A 21103-nucleotide genomic window follows, 5' to 3' on the forward strand; every position below is an offset into this window, starting at 1 on the left:
TCAGATTATAGCAGAGCCTATTCCAGAAAATCCATACATGCTAATTAGTTGTACCTTCTAATTTACTTTTTTTTTTCTCAAATAATGCATTATGTAAGAACTTGTTTGGCTCGTGAAACTGATTACTGAGACTGTAACAAGGCCTTCCACTGAAATTTGTGCTGTTACTGACATATGTTGTCAGTGTTTGTCACACAAATGGAGAGGAAACTTCTGATCCTTGGCCTAGAAGAAGGTGGCTGCTTGTGTTTGCCCAGCCCAGGACTATGCCCCTGTTGAGCTGAACTGTTCCCACAAGCCAGCAGGTCTTTCCTGTGGCTTCTGGGTGGTCACATTTACCACTCTTGCTAGTGTCAAGTAGCACTTTTGATAGCTTCCTGTCCTGCTAGCATTTTGCAGAATTGCTTTCTACAGCAGTTCCTGGCAGGTGGCCAAGCGTGTGGTTGTCCTTTCCCCCGTTGCGCTGTAGCTGCCAACCATAGGGACCGGGCAACTTCCAAGGCTGTTTGAGGGGAGATGGGCTGTTTTGCTGCCCTACACAGATGTGATGGGTTTGCAGACCACCTCAAGCTTAGAATTGGAGATGCCCGAGTCCTTGTCTTCAAATTAGGATGGTGTCAGGAATCTTTTAGGGATGGAGGTGAGATTTTTTTTTTTTTTCTAGTTTGCACATCCTTGTTTGGAGGGAGGGCTTCTAGGAGACCCCTGCAGAAAGGGAGCAAGCTTGTTGTGTCTCCATTACTGCCCAGACTGAGCAGCAGCAGAGCTCGTCAGCTTGGGGTGGGAAACTACGAGTCGGAAGGTGTATCCTCTCTGTTGTTTCCTGAAAGAAAAATACATTTATTGTCAGTTTAAAGGGGTTCAAAATTTTAGATGTATGGAATGGCTTTGGAAAGGGTTTGTTGTTTTGAGCCATGGTCCTTTCGTGTAAGCGTCAGCTGCCTGTCCTTACAGGGGGCTGCAACACGTTTTGCAACGTCGGCAAGAAAATACTAATGATCAAAGGAACTGTTTGTGAAACAGCAACTACCAGGACTCACAAAGAAGTTTATCAGAACTTGTTTTTCAAACAACTAAGGATGCTGGACAAATTAGTCCATCCCATAATACTGTCCCACTTGAATTTGTAAGGTGTGTGGGAGGAGGAAAATACACTGTTTTTTTCTAGTCTATGCCTTTAAAGCACTCATGGCTGCAGCACAGTAGATATGACTCTTCTGCATAGCAAACTGGTTACTCACAGCTACAGCGTTGTAGATATGACTCTCCCGCGTAGCAAGTGAGTTTTAATAAGGCATCATAAGGCAAAAGGTTAGTGAAATATTGCTAATCGGTAACAAACCTCGCTCTCCATGATAGGGTATTATCATCATGATTCCAATATATTTGGAATCCCCCAAAAGAGCTGTGTATGCGCTGATTTCCTTTTAAACAGATCAATATCGTGAAGTCAGTATATTTAGCCAAGATGAGCTCTAAATATAGATTGAGGGACAGTCTGTTTCATAGCTGCCTTCATGGGTCCCACAGGAGTTGACAGGTTCCTATGGGTCTAAAAGGAGAGAGAGGAGTTTTCCTCGGGTGATTTTCACTGGCTGGTTTCTTCCATATTGGCACATCACCTGAACGCGGTTATGTTGTAAGTAACATTTCATTCACCTGGTTTTTATTTCCTTTTAGACTTGATTGGTGTCCTTTTTTTTCTGTGAAGAATTTTCAGTGTGTTGTCACACCAAGTTCTAATTTTACCACAACAGCTTGAGGAGAACTTTGAAAGTAGGATAGGGAGAAAAAGTCTTTAAACAAGGTTAAAGTACAAGACAGAGTGACTCCAAAACCCCGCCGATGTTTAGATTAGTTTGTTGGGAAAATAATCGATACTTTTGGCCAGTGACACTGGTATCTGTATCGTGTCTCCTTTGTTTGGCATGTCAATGGAATCAAACAAATGTAATATAGATTTTGTTGAATTAATAATGGTTATCTTCACTGCGGTTACATGCACAGTGAGGAAATCAGTTTTAAATAATTAATATTGAATGCAGAAACATATAATCAATAATATTAATGAATCAAAGGTACTCACATTTATTACAGCTCAAGTTGTTAAGAAGAGTCTTCCCTGAAGTTGCAGGGGGGTACTAACCCAAATACCCAAGAGAAACAACTGTAAGCTAAAACTCGGAAGCTAAAAATAACCAAAAGCCCCTGTGCACGAGGTGGGAGCTTTTAGCACGCTGCTGTCGAAACGTGGGGGTCCGTAGCGACAGCAGAGCCAGTGCTGGTGGGGACGTGGCTCACAGACCGGGCTGCCTGGCACCAGGCACCAGGCTAGGGGAAGGAAAGTGGAGGCAGCCCTCCGTCCTGGAATCACTGCTGCACCCCTGACAAGCGTACGCTAGGTAGGGGTAACCACTACTGTGCCCGCTTTTCTACCTCGTCTTTGTATTTTGTAGCAACAGTTCTGAAGAGAGAAGAAACAAGCTGTAATAATTCCTTACAGTCTATTAAATAGAAATATAAAAGCAGACCTGCAGGCCAGTCAATCCCCACTATCAGGAGAATGAGACCCATTGTGAGGAGTGATTGAAGCACTTAGTCTTCAGACTTACTGGGGCGCAGCGAATGATTGCTTGGCCGTGTGCTCAGATTTAGGTGGACTATGACAATCTTCTGCATTTGGTTTGATGAGGGAGGGAAAGAATGGGTCTTTTCTGTAAACGCTCAGCCCTGTATTCCTCAAACTTCAGGTTTGTAATTTAAGTGCTAGGTTAGGAATCCGGTCACGCTGCGTTCTCTAGTGCTTGGAGAGGGAGTGAGGGAGAGACATGATAAGAGGGCAATTCTACCCACCCGGGATTCAGAAATCATCTGTAGGTGCTGAACATTCTCCATCAACAGGAGATTTACCCCCCATGAAGAGCTGAGTTATGTCTGGCAGGTAAAATTGAACCTGAGAGCATTGATAAAATACTAAATGGGTAAAATGTATTCAACTCCCAAGTCTAAACTAATCTCTGTGAGCTCCCCCCTTACATTCACCAGCAAGGGAAAGGCATCTTTAGACTGCAACTGTAAGGTCGAAAAGGCCTATCTTAGAGTAAGAGGAATATTACCTGGAGGTACATATTTTTCTTCAATAATTACAGAGGGAGTTTTCAGTGACCAGGGTAGTCTAAGGTGCCTAATTAGAGCATCTGCATCTCCTTGTGGCTAGAACTGCAGTTTGTTTCTAGAAGACATTTTTGGAATCAAGGTAGCATAAAGAAAACAAAATGATTGTTAAAGAATAATGTGCAATTCATAGAGCAGCCTGCTTAGGTATTACTTCTTTTCTGTATACAATCTTCCTTCATAACTGTATTTGTATAAGCAATCATTCAATGATTCATGCACCCAAACTGCAGAGAAGTTGGTTTTGCCGACTGGGCCCCATCCAGTGCTTTTTTTAAGGTAAGGCGTACTAGTCTGAAGAAAAAGCTTTGCCATCAGGGTTTAATTTGGCCAAACCTAGCATCTATCTGAAGTAGAACCACATTAGAAGACTATTTTTTTGCTCAATTTTTCACAAATAAAAATTTCACAGTGATACTCCAATGTGCATAAGCAGACCTGTATTCTTGCTGCTTATCTCCTACATCTGTACCTGCTTTCTGTGTCTTATTTCTGAATTAATTATCTGGCGCTGAAAGCAGAGGACCTGAATGACATCCTTCCTGGTGGTGTTAGTGAAGGTTTGGCTTTCACCGTGGTCAGGACATCAACCTCCATTTTACCAAGTACCGACCAAACCAGAAGGCTTATACAACTAAACTACTAACATTCAAATCAGTGCTGGAGCCAGTCAAATAGATTTACTCCTTCTCTCTTTCCCTGCCTCCCCCACAAACAGATACACACACATACATATGTATAAGTATACACCCACTTATGTAGGTATACATACACATATGCACAAACACAATGTAGAAATGAAATTTTATACTCATCAAAGATCTCCAAGAATAAACAAGTGCCAAGTACTGCATTACCTTTGCCTTCAAGACCTGGTAAGTGTGCTAGGCATTCAAATCCCTTTATTTTAAGGGCTATTAAGGCTGCTCAGCATTTCCTTAGATCATGACAGCAACTGCTACCAGTTATTTTGCATATCCGTGTTTTAATTCACCTTTTTAATTATTATTGCTTTTAGATACAATGGAGAGGCCTTCCTTGGAAATTAACCTGCCCGATACTCATGAAGAAGGAAAGCTTTATGTAGTTGATTCCTTAAACAATCTTAACAAACTAAATGTTTGTCCCGATGGATCCCAACATGCACTAGGTAGGTATGATGACGCATCGTGGTTTTCTGTACATACAATAGGCCATCAAAAATGAGTTATGTATGGCATTTGAAAAGACTGACCACACTTTGTTGCATTTATGTCAACAGCCCAATAGGCCAATATATGTATGTTAAGCTCCAAACTGAAAAATACAAGAAAAAGATTGAAAATGGCATAATTTAGACAGATCAGATTAATGGTTTAGCAGCTCCTCCTGAGCATTTCAGGTATTAGGCTCTTAGAAATCCCTGCATTTGGTTAGGGATTCACTGTCAAGCCTGAAATTATCTTCCATTTCCATTGGGATCCATGAGGTGATCCCTTGCAGCATAATTTCTCTAGTAATGTTCAATATACACCTACTACATAAATAGCGTCGTAACTCTTCACAAGCACCGAAATTCACATGTGGCAATAGAACACCAGAGAGTTTCTCTTCATTCTTTTAAGATGCATCTCCTAGGGACTCAAACCAGTTACCCGAAATATCCCATGAGACTTTTAAGCATTTTAATTTGCAGACTCTTTCACAGTTTCAGATAGGGGCTCTCACACTTCTACTGGTTTTACAGGGCTCTTATCTTTGATTTGCTCATGGCAACAAGAATATTTTCGTGATATACTTGAGTTCTTTGTGACCTGAAAACATTTTAAAAGCTGGAGTTCTTTAGCAGCATTCCACATGATAATATTTGAATCTGCTTTTATGTCCCTTACGATAATGGCATATTTGACTAAGAATAGCTATAGAACAACAGCTATGTTTAAACGAGTTTCACATGTCCATAACTTAATTGTGCTTCTAGTTATAAGACTTATATGCCTTTCCACTACTGTTTCTGAGTCCTCTAACTTTTCCATATGCAACTAACTGGAGTGGTGCTGGTTTCTAGATTTAACACAAAGATGTCAGACATTATGTAGATTATCCTGATATTGTCACTTCTACAAGTATGAAATGAGATAATGGGATAAATTAGGTTTAATGCCAAAGAAACTCTTTGGATTGTGGCTGTCTTGCTCTCTTTTGTAATTTTCATTGGCCAGTATTGTTTACTTTCCAGGTTAATATACGGGGTTCCTAGGGATCATATTGGGTTCTGTGGAATAATCACATGTGGAATAATCACATGCATGTTCCTCCCTACATTTCAGCAGTAAATAAAGGTATCCTAATATGTATTTTACATATCAATTTGTAAAGTGCTTTGGCTCCTTCTAGGATTATTCCTTTTGACATACATATTTTGTTATTTTTTAAAAAAACTTGGAGATTCTGTAGCTGTCTTATCGCATCAGTTAAATACATAAAATGAATTCTTCACAGTTCTTAGCTGCCCCATCCATCAGCATAACATTCTGGTTCTCTTTCCAGAAAATTAGAGGAGTATTTCTCGAATTTTGATAAATACTAAACTCTTGTGAATGATCTATTAATAGCATGGCAGATGTCCAATTTGATTTAAAAAATGATGTTTCAAGAGTGCTGCAGTACACAGCAATCCTCTTGTTCAGTAGCTTAATATGACTTGGCATAATTAAACACACAGTAACCATGTTAAAACTATTTAAAATGTATATACCTTTTGATCGCTTTGGTAGCAGCCCTGCAGCAGTTTCTTCATGGTTTAGATGACAAAATGGTCCCATTGTTTGCAGCTTGGCAAGAATCTGTGTTGGCTGATTCCTCGCAATGCTGCAGTCTGGCACGTTGAGCCAGATGAAATAGTAAGACGCATTCATTAGGCAGAGCAAGCACAGACCACTTTTGAGACCTCTATTGATAGCTTAGTATGCTTGAGAGACAGCAGTAGCAGGCCCTCCCCATCCTTATTACTCTGATTAGAAAGCAATATTGGTGCAGGCACTTAGTATATGATGCATTTCTTACGAATGCCAAGGGAATAAAAATAAAACTCCCCAAACCGTAAATATTAAAAGGTTTCAGCTTACCTGCAGGCAGGAGTGTGTTAAATGCAATAAAGAAAAGCAGAGATATTCCCTGAGATCTCCTACTAGCTCAGTGAATTGCTCAGCCCCAGGTTGGTTCATTATTAAAGTGATGTAATGGTATATGCAGCCTTCCCTCAGCTTTATCACTTCAGGCTCAGTTGCAAACACCTCAGAGATTTCCACCAGCTAAAACAAGAACATGATCTAGAAATATGTTTTTCACAGATGCGCACGCTACTCTCCCTTTTAGAATGGCAAGACAGCAACTGTAGGAGAAGAGATTATGGTAATTTGCATGTAATTTTAGGATGTATGAGACTGACACCAAAATGAAATGACATTAGCTCCCGGCTCCCCCCAAAATATAAAATAAACTCAGACTTTACTAAGTAGTTAAAGTAGTATGCAAACTTGGGACTAAACAAATCTGGCTCAAGTATCAATATTTTTTAATATTCACATGAATTTCTTCATGGTGTTCACTGGACTCAACCTGTTATCTTTAGGGCTTATTGCCACCTCTCACTTGATCACAACTATTTCTATAAGAGAAACTACCATGCAACAGTGTCTTTAAAAAGCAATAAACTGGCTCACTGCTCTGATCTGAGGGCAGCATAGAAACTACTTGTCCTTTTCTCCCCCTCATTCTTCATGTGCTTGAAGGGCAACATATGTAGTCCATGTGAGAGTCTATTCCATTTTCGACAATTTGGGAGGATATATATACCTCATCTTTTTGTTGGAATGAAACCAACAAAACCTAAAGAAGAAGAATAATATTAAAAACATTTGTGTTAAGGTAAAAAAGTAAGACCTACATTCATCCTATCCAACATCAGGAGCTTAACTGAGATACTTAATTTGGGACACTTCTATCATCAAACAGAAAAAGATGCAAATCTAGACGATCAATGTGTAGGATGAATCTGAGGTTTTCAATATGAGTTTTTCTCTCTTCTGTTTTGAAAAGGTTGAGTCCATTCAGGCCCTTAGAAAGCCTCCTGATGAAAACTTCATTGCCACCTTTGTATATGTAAAACTGATCTATAAGACTCTGAACTGTAAAATAGGTCAACTTCAACAAAACAGTGTATTTCAACAACAGAAACATCTGTGTTGATCATGTCCCAACAGCTATAACATATGAATTAGTTTTTATATTTCCAAATTCAAGCTGAGATCATAAATTTGGGTTCTTCCCTTTGCATGCAATATCACAGGAAATAAAATCTGTTGGCCAAAATTATGACGTATTCTGCATTACTTCATGGAGCCAGAAGCATTTTGTCATGTTTATCCTAACCAGCCTTAACAAACTTTATCACCAAATGATTTGTCATCTCCTAACAGATGAGGAAGAGAACACCGGTGGTACTGGAGAAAACAGGGCAGAGAGCAATACAAGAAACCAGTGTTTGTTCTTCATCACCTTCATTCTTACTTTGATCGTCAGTTTGGCACTTGTTTCATTTGTTATATTCTTAATAAGTAAGTAAACCAAACAGTGGTTCTTAAAAATGTAGGGTCAACTGGAAGAAGAACTTTGCTGAAATGCATCATGCTAGTTCATAACGTGCTACTGCTGTATCTGTGTGGTCAAAGGCTTTGCCTGGTTATGGGCGGTGGCTCTTGGTCATAGGTGTAAAAGCACAGGCCTCTACGCCCTGAGCTAAAAGGCACAATTTTGTTCTTACTGCAAAGATTTTGCGAGCTTCAACAGCTGTCAAGAATTTAGCTCAGCAGGGTTATACTGTGTTGCTAAAAATGCTGATTGGGAATTAAATTAAATTTTAAAGATGACTGTATGGCAGTGAGATACTTTGACACTGTGCCTTCCATTCCTTTCCAGATAAAACTCAGTACTGGTGTCATTCCACTGAAGCTGGAATTATACCCAGGCTAACACTTAAATCAGGCTGTCTGGAGACCTGAAGAAGGTTGCCTGCTAAGTATTGATTGGAAATTGGTTTGGAACTAAGAAAATCTCAAACATGAGAAACTAAAAATCAGATAACAAGTATCAAAATCAGCACGTAGCGTTGCATCTGTAGATATAATTACTGTTCCTCTTAGCTAAGCACATGACTACAGGTGACCTTGGTTTATGGAGCCCTTGCTGTCTTAGGGTTTTCTGGGCTAACAGCATTGAACAGAGTATGAGGTCCATTATTTTAACTTACAAGTCCATTTTGAATTAATTGGAAACCGTGTGAAATCAAGATTTCTTTTATCCTATAGTAGGGGAGTCGCTGAAGCACAGCAAAAATCCTCATTTTCCTTTATGAACAGGACATTCTAATCCTTGACTGAATTTTCTCACAAGCGCTCAAAGGACAGAGTATCAGACAAGGGAAGAGCACAAAGGAAATTTTAAGTGGCATGACTGTGAAACCTTAATTAAATTATCTCACACCTGAATTCCAGATTTATTAATGGGGAGCTAAAAGTAGAAGCCTGATACAGCAAAATGAGTAAGGTGCCCCTCTAGTGGAAAAATGGTAAAGACATACTGAAAAGATTACTTACAGGGATTAAAGGATTTTGTGTGGGCTCAGGTTGGTGGAGGTCTGTGGTTTTTGAAACTGATTTCCAGCAGTGTTTCAGTTTATGTGACAAACACAATCTCAGATTATGTTTACAATCCACAGACACAGATTCATCTAGCATTGGCACTATTAGACTTAAGCTTCAAATACCATGGGTAAATTTTGTTCAGAAGGCCAAAATAAAAATAGCTCCAGAAGTGTACATGACGGATATTGCTTATTGGTGTTCCAGAGGAAACTGGCCTCTAAATGCCAACATTTGCAAGAATTTTGCTTTAATTTAAATGCTTTAGGAAATCAAGTGCTGTGTCTGTAGTCTGCTGTGTGTTTTAGTAATTATACTGTAGAAAAATACAGGTGCATACTGTCCAGAAATAGCACCTTGGAGCCTCTAAATAAGCCCCTAATTTTCCTGTGGACACTAATGGAATGGATGAACTCCTGAAAGCCACAAAGTTTTTCTGAGCTATATTTGATTTTAATACACTGCACTAAGCTGAATAAAACAGAAAATAAGCAACTAAACAATGTAGTGAGCAGGTAACTCCACCAGAAGCGTAACTTCTTATCATTAGGTACTGCAGTTGTTTTCCTGTTTAATATTTTTACTCATCATAATTCCCTACCAACTCCCACGGGAATGCAAGAGAGGGTAGTGATGCTCTTGACTTAAATGTCGCCAATTTAATGCGGTACATTTTCCTTTTCAAGTTCAAACGAGAAATAAGATGGACCAATTAACAAGCAGACTAATATCTGAAAAGAAGAATATAGAAGAGCTTAAGAAAATGAACAATATGATATTAAAGCATCTAAATCAATCGGGAATTAAGAGGAGAGACCTCTTCACACAGTCTCCTGATCTTCAGGATTACCTCTTTACCCATGCTGAGCTGAAAGTCCCTGGAGAATAGATCTTCTTTGGAACGAAATTCAGCATATTAATTTACTCAGATATTTTCACATATGGCACACAGGTTACTTAAACATTCTGGTACGGTCACAGGAGCATTGGAAAAGCTACCTGAATGAAAAATATTAAAAAATAATATTTTATCCTGTTTTATGAGAATATAGATTTTGAAAACTAAGCCCATATGATTTACAATAAACAATGGATTGTCGACAATTTTGGGCAAGAGTTCCACATTCTCCGTGCATTGTAAATTGCAAGGCTAAGGGCTTCGTTTTACTTTAAATGTAAGTGAATGGTCACAGAAAATAGTAATTTCTAATCACGATTCCAGCATGACCTTGTTCACTTAGTCATTCTCCTGCTTCTTTGGAACAAGTTTTGTGTTTGCATCTGTATTTCTTGTATTTAAGGATAACTTCAGATTCCGTAACTTATAAATAAATCCAGTTCTGCCACGAAGTTTGGTGGTTTCTTTTTCTGTGCATCTAAATAGATTGACTTACACTGCTTTTGCAAAAAAACAAACCCTGTCATAACATGGCATGTTCAGCCCAAATTGATATTGACTGAAAGTGGTTGTCATATTGTCTGACGTGGGAAATGAGTTTAGAGGACTCAGTCTGGTAACACCCATCTCACAGCAATGCCAGTGCGCTGTACTCAGTATTTGCTGGCTGTTTGTGGGTGAGACCAAGTGTTTTTACGAAGTGATGTGGGGAAAAGACTATGTGTTCTTGTACTGTTCCCTATAGTTGCTGCTGGCCATGTTGGAGAAAGCCCAGGCGAAATCTGAACTTCCATGTTTTTAAAATGGAGCAGTGCCTCAGAGGGTGAAAGCAGGAGTCAACGCTTTCTCACTCTGACTTCACATAGTTGCGGCGACCAACACCCAAAAGTGTGCTCACATAAGAGGCTGGTGGGTAGCTTTGTAATTTTAGTATTCAGAACCTTCTACTGGTACATAGATTAAGAAGCCACCTCTATTATCAATAAATAAATTAATCTTGATATAATAAATAAATAAGTTATTCTCATCACAACAGTGCAATGGCAGCTGACACTATGGAATGTGTCCAACATCTTCTCTTTTACTTTGAGTTCTCTTTCTCATCCAATGCTTTCTTATCTCTTCCGGACAATTGTAAAAAAAAAAAAATCACCAAAGTTGACAACTTGCATTGCAGTCTCCTTTTCCAGAACAAATGATAGCCCTTTCTGTGATGCCTACTTCATTGTCTACAACAGAGGGAAGAAGGAAGTCCAGGAATCTTTCTTGGTATCACCCTACTTGGATTTGCCCACCAGTTCTATTCCTGCTACTAAGAGTGCTTTGCTTTACACCTACGTTTTACATCTATTTCTACGTTTTCTCTTTCTTGATTATTTTTTTTCTTGATGTATTACTGTCAAGTCATTCACAGGAAAACTGTGAGGTTTGATCTAAAGAGTTTATTACTCCTGCTGTTAATACCCAGCTGCAGCTGTAATGATCTCCTCTGGTTATCACAAGTAGCTGTTACAAAGATGACTTTAATATAGCTAACAGAGAATGATAAAAGTGAGCATAGAACAAGTTGTAAGGAAAGAAACCCTAAAATATCCCACATATCTTTCTGTAAATGCTGTTAAACAATGAAAGAAAAAGTATCGTAAGACTAAAAACATGACACTAGCGGTGTTGTTTCTCTGTTCTTCTCCGAGCTGTCAGCTGCTTTTTAATGACAGTATTAAGTTCTCATCTCTCCCACTCATCTTGTAGCTACTGTAACTGCTTTCAAGCTCCTGTCTCGCTCTGACAGGCATCCGTACTTGTTAGCCAGCGAGAAACAACTCTAGTATTTGGCACTAAGTGCATCTCAAACACGTGGATATGTCACATCCCTTGTTGCAACTGCAGCTATCAGAGCAGTCTGAGGTCTATTAGAAACCGACACCAATCATCAATAGATTTTTCTGGCAGGTGACTGTATATGAAAATCTGTGCTACAGCAACAGTCCCCAAAGAAATGAAAGCTTCCTCATCTCTCTGATCTTGTCCTCAATTACTCTTAATCTAGTTATTCAATCTGTACTCATAATAAATCCACTTTTTCTGTCTCTATCGTTGATTAGAAGAGTTGGGTGGTTTTTTTCACTCCAGGGTTTGATCCTTCAAGGTGCTGAGTGCCCTCAGCTGCCACAGACTTAGGACCAGCTGGGTCATAACAATGTGTAGGCGTGCTCAGTGCCACACAGGGCTGAGATGGCTGCCTTGGCAGCAGAGTGCCACAACCGCTCCACCAACACTTTCTGGTATACCCCCTAAGCAGAAGCAAGTAGCGGCTCCTTCAGGGGAACGTTTCTGTCTAATCTACTGACTGAAATAGGCCCAAACAAACCAACCCTTAACTCCTAAAATCTTCTACAGACTTGACCCTGAAGTGAACTTCTGCTTATTCCAGAGCTCCATAAACCTCATCTTGAACAAACAGCTAAATGACTATTAAACTCCAAGCTCCAAACAGCATGTGGCATAACCAATGTCTCCTGTAGACATAAGATCTCTGTTCTTGTACGGCTGCACACCTCGGGAGCCTTTGCAATGTCTGGTATTACCACAAAGAACTCTCTGTCCAGGAAGGTGATCTGACAGTAATAGCCTCACCTTATAGTAGTCACAGCCGTTCTCCTCAGGAGCACTGCTTCTTTCCTTTTTCTCATATTTGCAAGCTATAGAGGTATCTACCCAAAGTAATTTGCTTTTCAGCATTTCTCTGAGTCCACTGTAAATAAAAATGACGCACAAAGGGTTCAGATAGATTTAACAACAGGCCACTGACACTCATGTCTCTCAACAGCTGCAACTACTATCGTTACTGAAATGACAACTAGGCTTCAGGAATTTTTCTGCTGAATAAATCTGGACAATAACAGAAAGATGCTGGTAAGCAAGGAGAAACACTTGGAAGATTTAACCAATAAATTATCTTTAGCTTCCATCAAAGGCATCATGGTGCCAGTCCCTGAAGAGTTGCCTGAATCTTTAGGTAATATCAGTAGACAAAATACTTTCTTCCCCTGGTTGGCTTGCCAGGAAATTCACTCCTTTGTTCCAGATATCCACAACAGTCCAGGTTCTTGTTAACCCCAAGCTGTCAGACTGTATGTGAAACTACCTGTGGAGAGACTATACAGTAATAACTAGCAGAGGGTCAGCTAGTGCAGGCATTTGCTTGTCTTCCTTGGGGTCTTGTTACCATGAGAACATCAGCTTGTACTCGGTCTTGTGCTCTTCTAGAAGGGAACAGAGCTCAGTATCTACAAGCAGCATGTAAGAATGAGGACAAAACATTCTTTAGAGAGACCTGCCTGTGAACCAGTCAGAGGTTACATAAATCCAGACACAGCGGGCATCTTCAGTGGAAAATGATGCACAGACAGTTATGGGGGATTTTGAGAGGCAATCAAATCCATCCCTTTGCCTGACAGCAGCATCACATTTACTTAAACCGTTCCTGACAGATGCTTGTCCATTCACGTTATAAAATATTTAAATGATGGAGCTTCTACAAGTCTCCTCTTCTAGTGCTTAGCTAACCACATGGTTAATTTTTTTCCCCTGAAGTCTAACTAAAATTTTCCCTGCTGAAATTTAAGCCCATTTTCACTTGACCTATTGGTTTTGAATATGAAAAATAGTTTATTACATTCCAATTTTTCAGTTATTTTACATTACATTAACTCTGCAAGGCAATTTTACTCTTAAGAAAGCCTTTTTTACCCTCTGAGATACTTGGAATTTTAATACAACATTTATTCTTAAACTCTGGTAGGAGTTCAGTTCACATACTTCATCCACTGGTAACAATACAAAGCTGAACATGGGTAAAAAACCATAATAATGTACGTACTCTGAATCTGGAAAAAGAGAAGAGAAAATTCCAAGAGTGGCAAAGGGATTGTCACAAGTTTTGTTAGACCACATGCTCTCGAAGGTGATGCGCTGTGTGTTGCACACGATCCAAACTGTTCCGGAGCACTAAATGCAGTGTCAAGGTATTTGCAAAATTTGCAGAGTGGAACAATGTTGAACAAAGCAGAAGGAATATTGCCAGAACTAGAATTATCTGAACAAAATCCCAATTCATGGGGTTTTGATGTCTTTGAAGATAAAATATTTACTTTCATTCTACCAAAGCATAATCTTGTAAAATTACACATGAAATTGCTTGCAAATATGCATTTTCGGATCCAAAATTCCAAGTTTTCTTATTCATTTCACCCTGTCTGACTGGAGTTTCTGCTCTGAGATTCAGAACCTACCCCCTTGGACATGGGAGCAAACCAATGTACTCCATGAAAGTTTTAGTGTTTTGAAAATGCTTATTTCACAAAATTGCAACTAGTTCTAATTAGAACCCTGATTCAGCAACACCTAGATAAAACAAATGCCAAATAGCAATGAAAAATTTGATTTATGTTTTGACTAGTAACTGAAAATCATCTGTACGAGAACATGCTTAACTTGATCTTCTTATAGGTTTCTAGTGCAATTTATCTTGGAAGATGTTGGCAAATAATGGAAGTTGGATCAAAACCTTAGATCGCAGCCCCAGTGCTACTGGGATTAAGGGAACTGTTCTCTTCAATTAAGAAAAAAAAAAAAGCACACTCAGTCCTTTGCTTGCTACTGTTCTTATTTTCCTGACAGACTAACAAGAATAGTTAGATTTAAAGAGAGGGAACAGAGGGGATGAATGTACTGTCACTTCCTCTGGGATACATAAGAAATAGTAACGCTGTGGCCAAAGATCTTAGTCTTATTTGAGAACCCAATCAATCTTAGAATTCAAGAAAAGTTTTTTATAGACTCCATTTCCTACCCCTTCTCTGGTTTCTGGGCCATGCTTCAACAATCGAAATGCTGTCCACGATTCACTGATGAGCCAGCAAAACCCCTGAATGGTAATGAGAACCTTCCAGTGGAGACAGTCACAGCACAGTGCTGCTGCTAATTTATCACTGTGAGGCAAACCGCACTACACACAAGGGTGAAAGGACAATTTAAAAATCGATTGCCTGCCAATTTAAAAATCTATTAATAATTATGGGTTTGCTTTTCAAGTTCTGCACTGCTCATTTAATCTTAATATCTTCTTCACCACATAACTGACTTTGGAAAACTGCTTGTCTACAAGGTGACACGAAATTTTGAAATTCACAGATACCCTTTGCTCCTCAGCAAAAGCTCATGGCTGATTCATTAATTTCCAATAATGCTCTGGTTTTTTTCTGAATGAACACTGAAGCATTTTCATCAGAAGACCTCTCCCTGAGTACTCAAAATCATATGGCTAGATATGGAGGTGATGACAACAATATTTTAATTGATTTTTCAGCAGAAGGTCTGACGTAGATTCGTGTTCTTTTTGTGTATCATCAATGACTGACTGACTTTGCACCCTGGAGTAAGGTTAAATAACTAGATAACGGAGGAAAAGCTTGCTACCTGTAAACTGATAATAACAAACACAGAATTTAATTATATTATTTTTAACAGAATTCTAGGTGCAGTGTTTTTTTTTAAAAAAAAGTCATCCAACCTATTGTGGAGTGGAAGGAAACAAGTGCTTCTTGTAGACACTCATCTGTAAGATTTTATTCAGATTGGTGTACCTGAGCTGCTACTTTCACCCGGAGCAGCTCTTGGGTTGCACTTCTTGCTTGACACGAATATAAGTGAATGACTTTGAAAGAGAAGTCCCTGAGGTCCTAGCATTTTGGGGCTGTTTTGAACTACATTCAGCTTCATACGAAAATCCGCAGGAGGAGGATCTGTAGCTATTGACAGCAAGTGAGTCAGCTTGCTGAAGTGCACGGGGAGTCAATGAAATCTAGTGAACTGATTCAGCACCTATAAATAAATACTGACTGACTCATTTAGGCCTCTTCCTCGAGGAACAGTGGTCATAACATGACATCGAGATAAGATAAACTCATAAAAGAGGAAACAGCCCTCAGAGTTTTTCTTAATGCTCTTCATGTTTTCATGTATTCCCCAAGAAGTAATCTCCGGTCTGAGCAGGTACATCCAGGTCTTTACTCAAGAACCACGGCTGAGTGAAGCGGAAACCACCGGCAAGTTCAGACATTGTTCGGCCGTTGAAACCATGTCATAGAATCATAGAATTGTCTAGGTTGGAAAGGACCTTTAAGATCATCGAGTTCAACCATCAACGTAACACTGACAAAAACTACCACTAAACCATATCCCTAAGCACCATATCTACCTGTCTTTTAAATATTTCCAGGGATGGCTCTTCCACCACTCCCCTGGGCAGCCTGTTCCAATGTTTGTCTTTCAGTGAAGAAATTTTTCCTAATATCCATCCTAAACCTCCCTTGGCATAACTTGAGGCCATTTCCTCTTGTCCTATCACTTGTTGGTTGGGAAAAGAGACCAACCCCCACCTCACTACAGCCTCCTTTCAGGTAGTTGTAGAGAGTGATGAGGTCTCCCTTCAACCTTCTTTTCTGCAGACTAAACAACCCCAGTTCCCTCAGCTGCTCCTCGTGTGACTTGTGCTCGAGGACCTTCACCAGCTTTGTTGCCCTTCTCCGGACTTGCTCCAGCACCTCAGTGTCTTTCCTGTAGTGAGGGGCCCAAAACTGGACACCGCACTGGAGGTGGGGCCTCACCAGTGCTGAGTACAGGGGGGCGATCACTTCCCTACTCCTGCTGGCCACACTATTCCTGATACAGGCCAAGATGCTGTTGGCCTTTTTGGCCACCTGGGCACACTGCTGGCTCACATTCAGCCAGCTGTCCACCAACACCCCCAGGTCCTTTTCCGCCAGGCAGCCTTCCGGCCACTCTTCCCCCCACCCGCATGGGGTTGTTGTGACAACAAGTGCAGTAACCCGGCACTTGGCCTTGTATGTCACCTTCTTATTTCTATGTCCACAGTGCCCAAGCAGGCCCTGAGAACAGTAGGCTGGCTGTTTTTGTCGCTCCTACTAGAAAGATCTTCCATTTATTGGAACTTGGTGGCCTCTGCAGTAACGGGAAGCCTGCCTGCAATGACGAGCAGGCTGAAGGAAACCAGAACGTGGCTGTTACTGTAAACTGCAGCTTTATCTCCAGACGCTGCGCGTCAGGCACTTGGCAGCGCTCTCTCCCCACGTGTAAGGTTTGGCTGCACCCCCCGCCATGGCCGGGGCGGCCCCCCCGGCCCGCCGCCCGCCCGGGCCCCTCAGGAGGAGGGCGCCCAACGGCTCCGCGGCGGACGCGGGAGACCCCTGGCGGCCGCCGGCGCCGCCTGCAGCCGGCAGGGCCGCAGGCCTGAGGGGCGCAGGGAGGGGAAAGGGCCGCATTCATTGAAGGGGAGCCCTGGGTACCACCTCGGGAAGCGTGGTGCGACTCGAAAGAGCCGGGAACGGGCTCTTTTGCAGCAGAATAACCCAAAATTTCCACCGAAGCGCTGGTCGGGGGGTCGGGGGCCATGATGGGCGGCAGGGGCAAGCCCACAGGCTGCAGCGACGAGCCCGCAGGCGGCAATGCAGAAGTACCGGCTGAGATGGTAAATGAGACGCCACCGTGCGCTTAACCCAAAGGGCACTGCTGTCAGAAAAGCTTGATTTTCTTCAATGGCTCTCTTTTTTCATCTCTTCCCTCCCTCCCCCCCCTGCTGCCAAGGGCAGCAGTAATGCCTTTTTAATGAGTTTTTAGATGCCTGTTGCTATTTTGATGGAAATCGTCACGTCAGGTACTTGCCAGGAGAAAGAGCAAGGAGGTTTGGCAAAAGTGCTGCTGATCAAAGACATTAACTTAAAAAGAGAGAAATATGAATGTGCTAGTGTAAATTTTCCTTTCAGTATTTGCAGTTCAGTCACTGCTGACTCCGTTGTCCTCAGTCTGTGAAGCTACTCTGCCATAAACCACGGTGGAACACCCAGGGGCTCATGATCAAAACAAGCCTAAAAAGGAATTAAACAACCTAAGTGTCTTTTGAAACGTCCCCGAGCGTTTCAGCATTCCCCCTCACTGTAAACACGGCAGCCTTTCAGGTGAACGTGGAAGACCAAGCCAAGGTGAAGCCTGCACTGCTCTCCCACCTTGGGGAAGGAAGGAAGGAAGGAGCTAGAGCCAGTGAGTCCTGCATTGGAGGATGGTGGACGGGATGGTAGTGTCGGATGAGCCAGCCCCAGGAAATGTGGACATCTCAAATATCTTCTTTGTGGATGTACGGGGCAGAGCTGGGGTAGGGCCTGTCATAGAAGGAACCTCAGCCCATCTTGGAGGTGGGGAACGGGTGTTTTCTGGCCAGCAGAGCCTGTTTTGTGCATTCCTAGGAAAAGATCTGTGGTGGCCCCTGTGGATGTCTTTAAGTGCAGCACTGCCTGGGGGCAGGTGAGGCAGGAGCCAGGGAGCCCTGCTCTCAGCATGTGGCATTTGCCAGGCCTGGGAGCTGGGATAGTGTTTTCTGAGAGTGGTTAACTTGGATCTCAATAGACTGTTCAGCATAATTTTTCCTTCCTTCAGATCTGTGATAAAATGACGTTCTGCCAGTGACTAGAATGGCCATTAACACACTGATGGAGAACATACTGCTAAGCCTATTAGACAATCATTGACATGGAAGCACACACTTAAGTCATTACTTTGACAAGGGTTAGGCATATGCACTGATTCCAGGGAGATGTAAGCCCTCTTCAAAATTATTATAATGCAAGGGCCAATTTTATATTTGTGATCTATCCACTCATTTTGAGGTGGAGAATTTCTTATGCCACTTAAAGAACCCTTCTCAATACCCTGGAAGGCTAGTAAAGGTGAAGCCATTTCTTTCAATAAACGTCCTCCATTATGCTTTGTAGAACGACATTTCCCTTTCCATAAGAATCTGGGATTTGTAGTTTGAATTTCTATCATCCTAATGAAGTAGCTATGCTAGCTGTCCCAATATGTTATTATGCAATAGCTGCCATCCCAAAGTAGCCAGCAAACTGCCTCTTTCTGCTCTTGCTAGGAGCAGTTAAATACTCCGGAGTGAACTGGGTCTACTCAAGATGGGTCACACCTCTCATCACTGAGAGACTGCAGTCTCCTCTGTATTCAGATATCCTTCTGGGGGACCTGTGGTCTGGGCTGGGTCCTTGCAGGATAGCTGTCAACTGATTTCTCTGTTCTGAGTGATTGCAACCTGTTGCAGTTTAAGACTTTTCAAGACAAACTCTGTCTTCTCTCCTTAAAGCTGTCATTCTGGTATGTGAGGAATTTCGACCGGTATTTATAGTCAATTTATGTAACCATCTTAGCAGAAAGTGAAGCGTCGTATTTGTAACAGGTATCATCATGATTCTGTGCATCTTAGGGCAGAGTCCTGTTTCCATTGAAATGACTGCAGGCTCCACATTTTTACAACCACAGAAGTATTACACAGGCTAATTGGAAGAGAAACACACCCTTCCCAAACAGCTGATATAGTGTCCTATCCTTTACTTAGGAATAACAAGCACTAATACCATTACTTGGCATGCAATAAACTATTTGGAAGACTTTCCATCCAGGTTCTCCTTGCCAGCTTCCGGTGTAAAGTAGAAAGTCTTTATGGAAGTTTCCAACAATCTGTGTTGTATAGCTTAGTTCTAGTTCTTCGTTAGGTATCTAAAAAAGCAATGGGGTTTCTCAGTTCTAATTAATTTGCCTCTTTGGGGGATTCTTTTATGAATACTGCAGACTTGCTGTTAATTTCTTGCCAGCTACTCATGCACTGTATTTTCTTGTTCCTCCTGCTTCATACGAAAGCCCTAACTGCTGATACGTTTACTCAAAACCTTTCCTTTCTCAAATTTATTTTTTTCCATGTAAATGGTACAACTTGAAGAAGTGTCACTGAGAGCTGCATTTAAATGCCCTGCAATTTGAGAGCTATAGGCCTCACCTGGGAAATAGGAAGCAATAGCTGAATCTCCTTGAGTCTGGCACATAATAGCTGAGCAACTGGACAATGGAGGAGTAGGGACACTAACACTACCATTGCCTTTTTTTATCCTGTGTAGACCATGATTCATCAGATGTGCTCTAACAAAAAAATGAGCAGATTGGGCACTGCAGGAGAGGGAGATGTGCAAACAGCTCATTTCTGAATCCTGGCAGACCTTAGCTGTGAACTAGATGCTAACTGATCAGCATTACCAGGAGAGGGTATTTAGATACTCAGGGAAATTTTCTGCTGCAAAGATGTGTCTGCATGCTTCCAATGTTACATGGCAAATTAGCTGGAGTTTTGAAGATCTCAATTTTGAGCACAGATGAATGAAGTGGCAGTTAGCTGGAAATAAGGTGCTGGAGAAAAAGCTGTATCCTGGAACTTGGTCCAAAGGATTAGGAAGATAACCAAACAAGAGGAGGATCTCTCAGGATCTCTGTAGCACTCAAATCCCCAAAACTCCTAAAGGTTTTATAAATCCTGTAACTCCTAAAAGTGACTAACTGTCATGATGGCATCCTTTTGTAAATTTACACCTTAATCTCCCTAGGCTGTACATCTCCAGGTGTGAAGTGGAGGTAATAGCATATTCCTGACTCAAGGAGGCATTATGGAGATAAACTAAATATTGTGAAGCATCTAGTGATAAGAACCAGATAATGGCATATTTTTTTTCCAGGGAAAACAATAGGAAAGATCCAATTGGGTTCAACAGAGAAGGAGAGGATGCTCCGTAGCTGTGCAAGGGGTAGAGACTTCCCAGGCAGTAATAGGAAGAGGTGACAATGGCACCACTTGCATTTGCCTTTCTTTAACCTTCTCCTTTCTGGAACTTTTCCCCTGGCCCGATTTGGCTTTTGAGTCTTGGCACCCAAAGTGCAGAGCATCCCGACACAGAACATTGCATAAACAAATACTGTGGGTTTTGGTGTAGTTCGCACTGGAGTATGCACCTGAGTGGGGATCAGGGCTCTCCGTGGAGCAGATGGGTTCCAGGGAAACAATGAAATTCATCAGCAGATCTTTTTCTATTTTCTAAGCTTTTCAATTTCCCTTTCACATTACAAATCACTGAATTAAAAAAACAAACAAACAAACAAACAAACAAACAACACAGAGACATACAATTCATGTACTTTGAGACATATGGTTTGTGGAATATGTAACACTCTGAAGCCTTCAAGGGGAGCTGTATACACCTGGGTGCATTCACCAGTGCATGGAAATAAGAAAACTTCTTCAGTAATGAGCGCTGGCAAAAGGGAGCTTACAATGGGGAGGTTTAAAACAAGCACCAGAGAGAAATCTGTGAGCATAAGCTTTTCAGGAGACAATACAGACTTTTTCCACTAGGTGGTGGAAATCTGCCACCATCCAGAGCTTTTA

General features: G+C 41.3%; 1 protein-coding gene across 1 annotated transcript; it reads left to right on the forward strand.

Annotated features, from left to right (window-relative positions):
• The first annotated feature begins 516 nt into the window (after positions 1-516).
• LSMEM1 (leucine rich single-pass membrane protein 1) lies at positions 517-10203 on the forward strand. Its single transcript, XM_074169071.1, has 4 exons — positions 517-640; positions 4193-4324; positions 7635-7772; positions 9542-10203. The coding sequence occupies exons 1-4, from the start codon at positions 517-519 to the stop codon at positions 9742-9744; spliced, it is 597 nt and encodes a 198-aa protein (XP_074025172.1). The 3' UTR covers positions 9745-10203.
• Positions 10204-21103: the final 10900 nt, after the last annotated feature.

This window comes from Numenius arquata, chromosome 2 (genome assembly GCF_964106895.1).
Source record: "Numenius arquata chromosome 2, bNumArq3.hap1.1, whole genome shotgun sequence".
In the NCBI taxonomy this organism is placed as follows: domain Eukaryota; kingdom Metazoa; phylum Chordata; class Aves; order Charadriiformes; family Scolopacidae; genus Numenius; species Numenius arquata.

Excerpts from the sequence above, each read along its gene's own strand:
- LSMEM1 (XM_074169071.1), top strand. The coding sequence starts at position 517 with ATGGGCTGTTTTGCTGCCCTACACAGATGTGATGGGTTTGCAGACCAC. Across the intron at positions 641-4,192 it reads GGAATCTTTTAGGGATGGAG|ATACAATGGAGAGGCCTTCC; the intron begins GTGAGATTTTTT and ends TATTGCTTTTAG. Across the intron at positions 7,773-9,541 it reads ATTTGTTATATTCTTAATAA|TTCAAACGAGAAATAAGATG; the intron begins GTAAGTAAACCA and ends TTCCTTTTCAAG.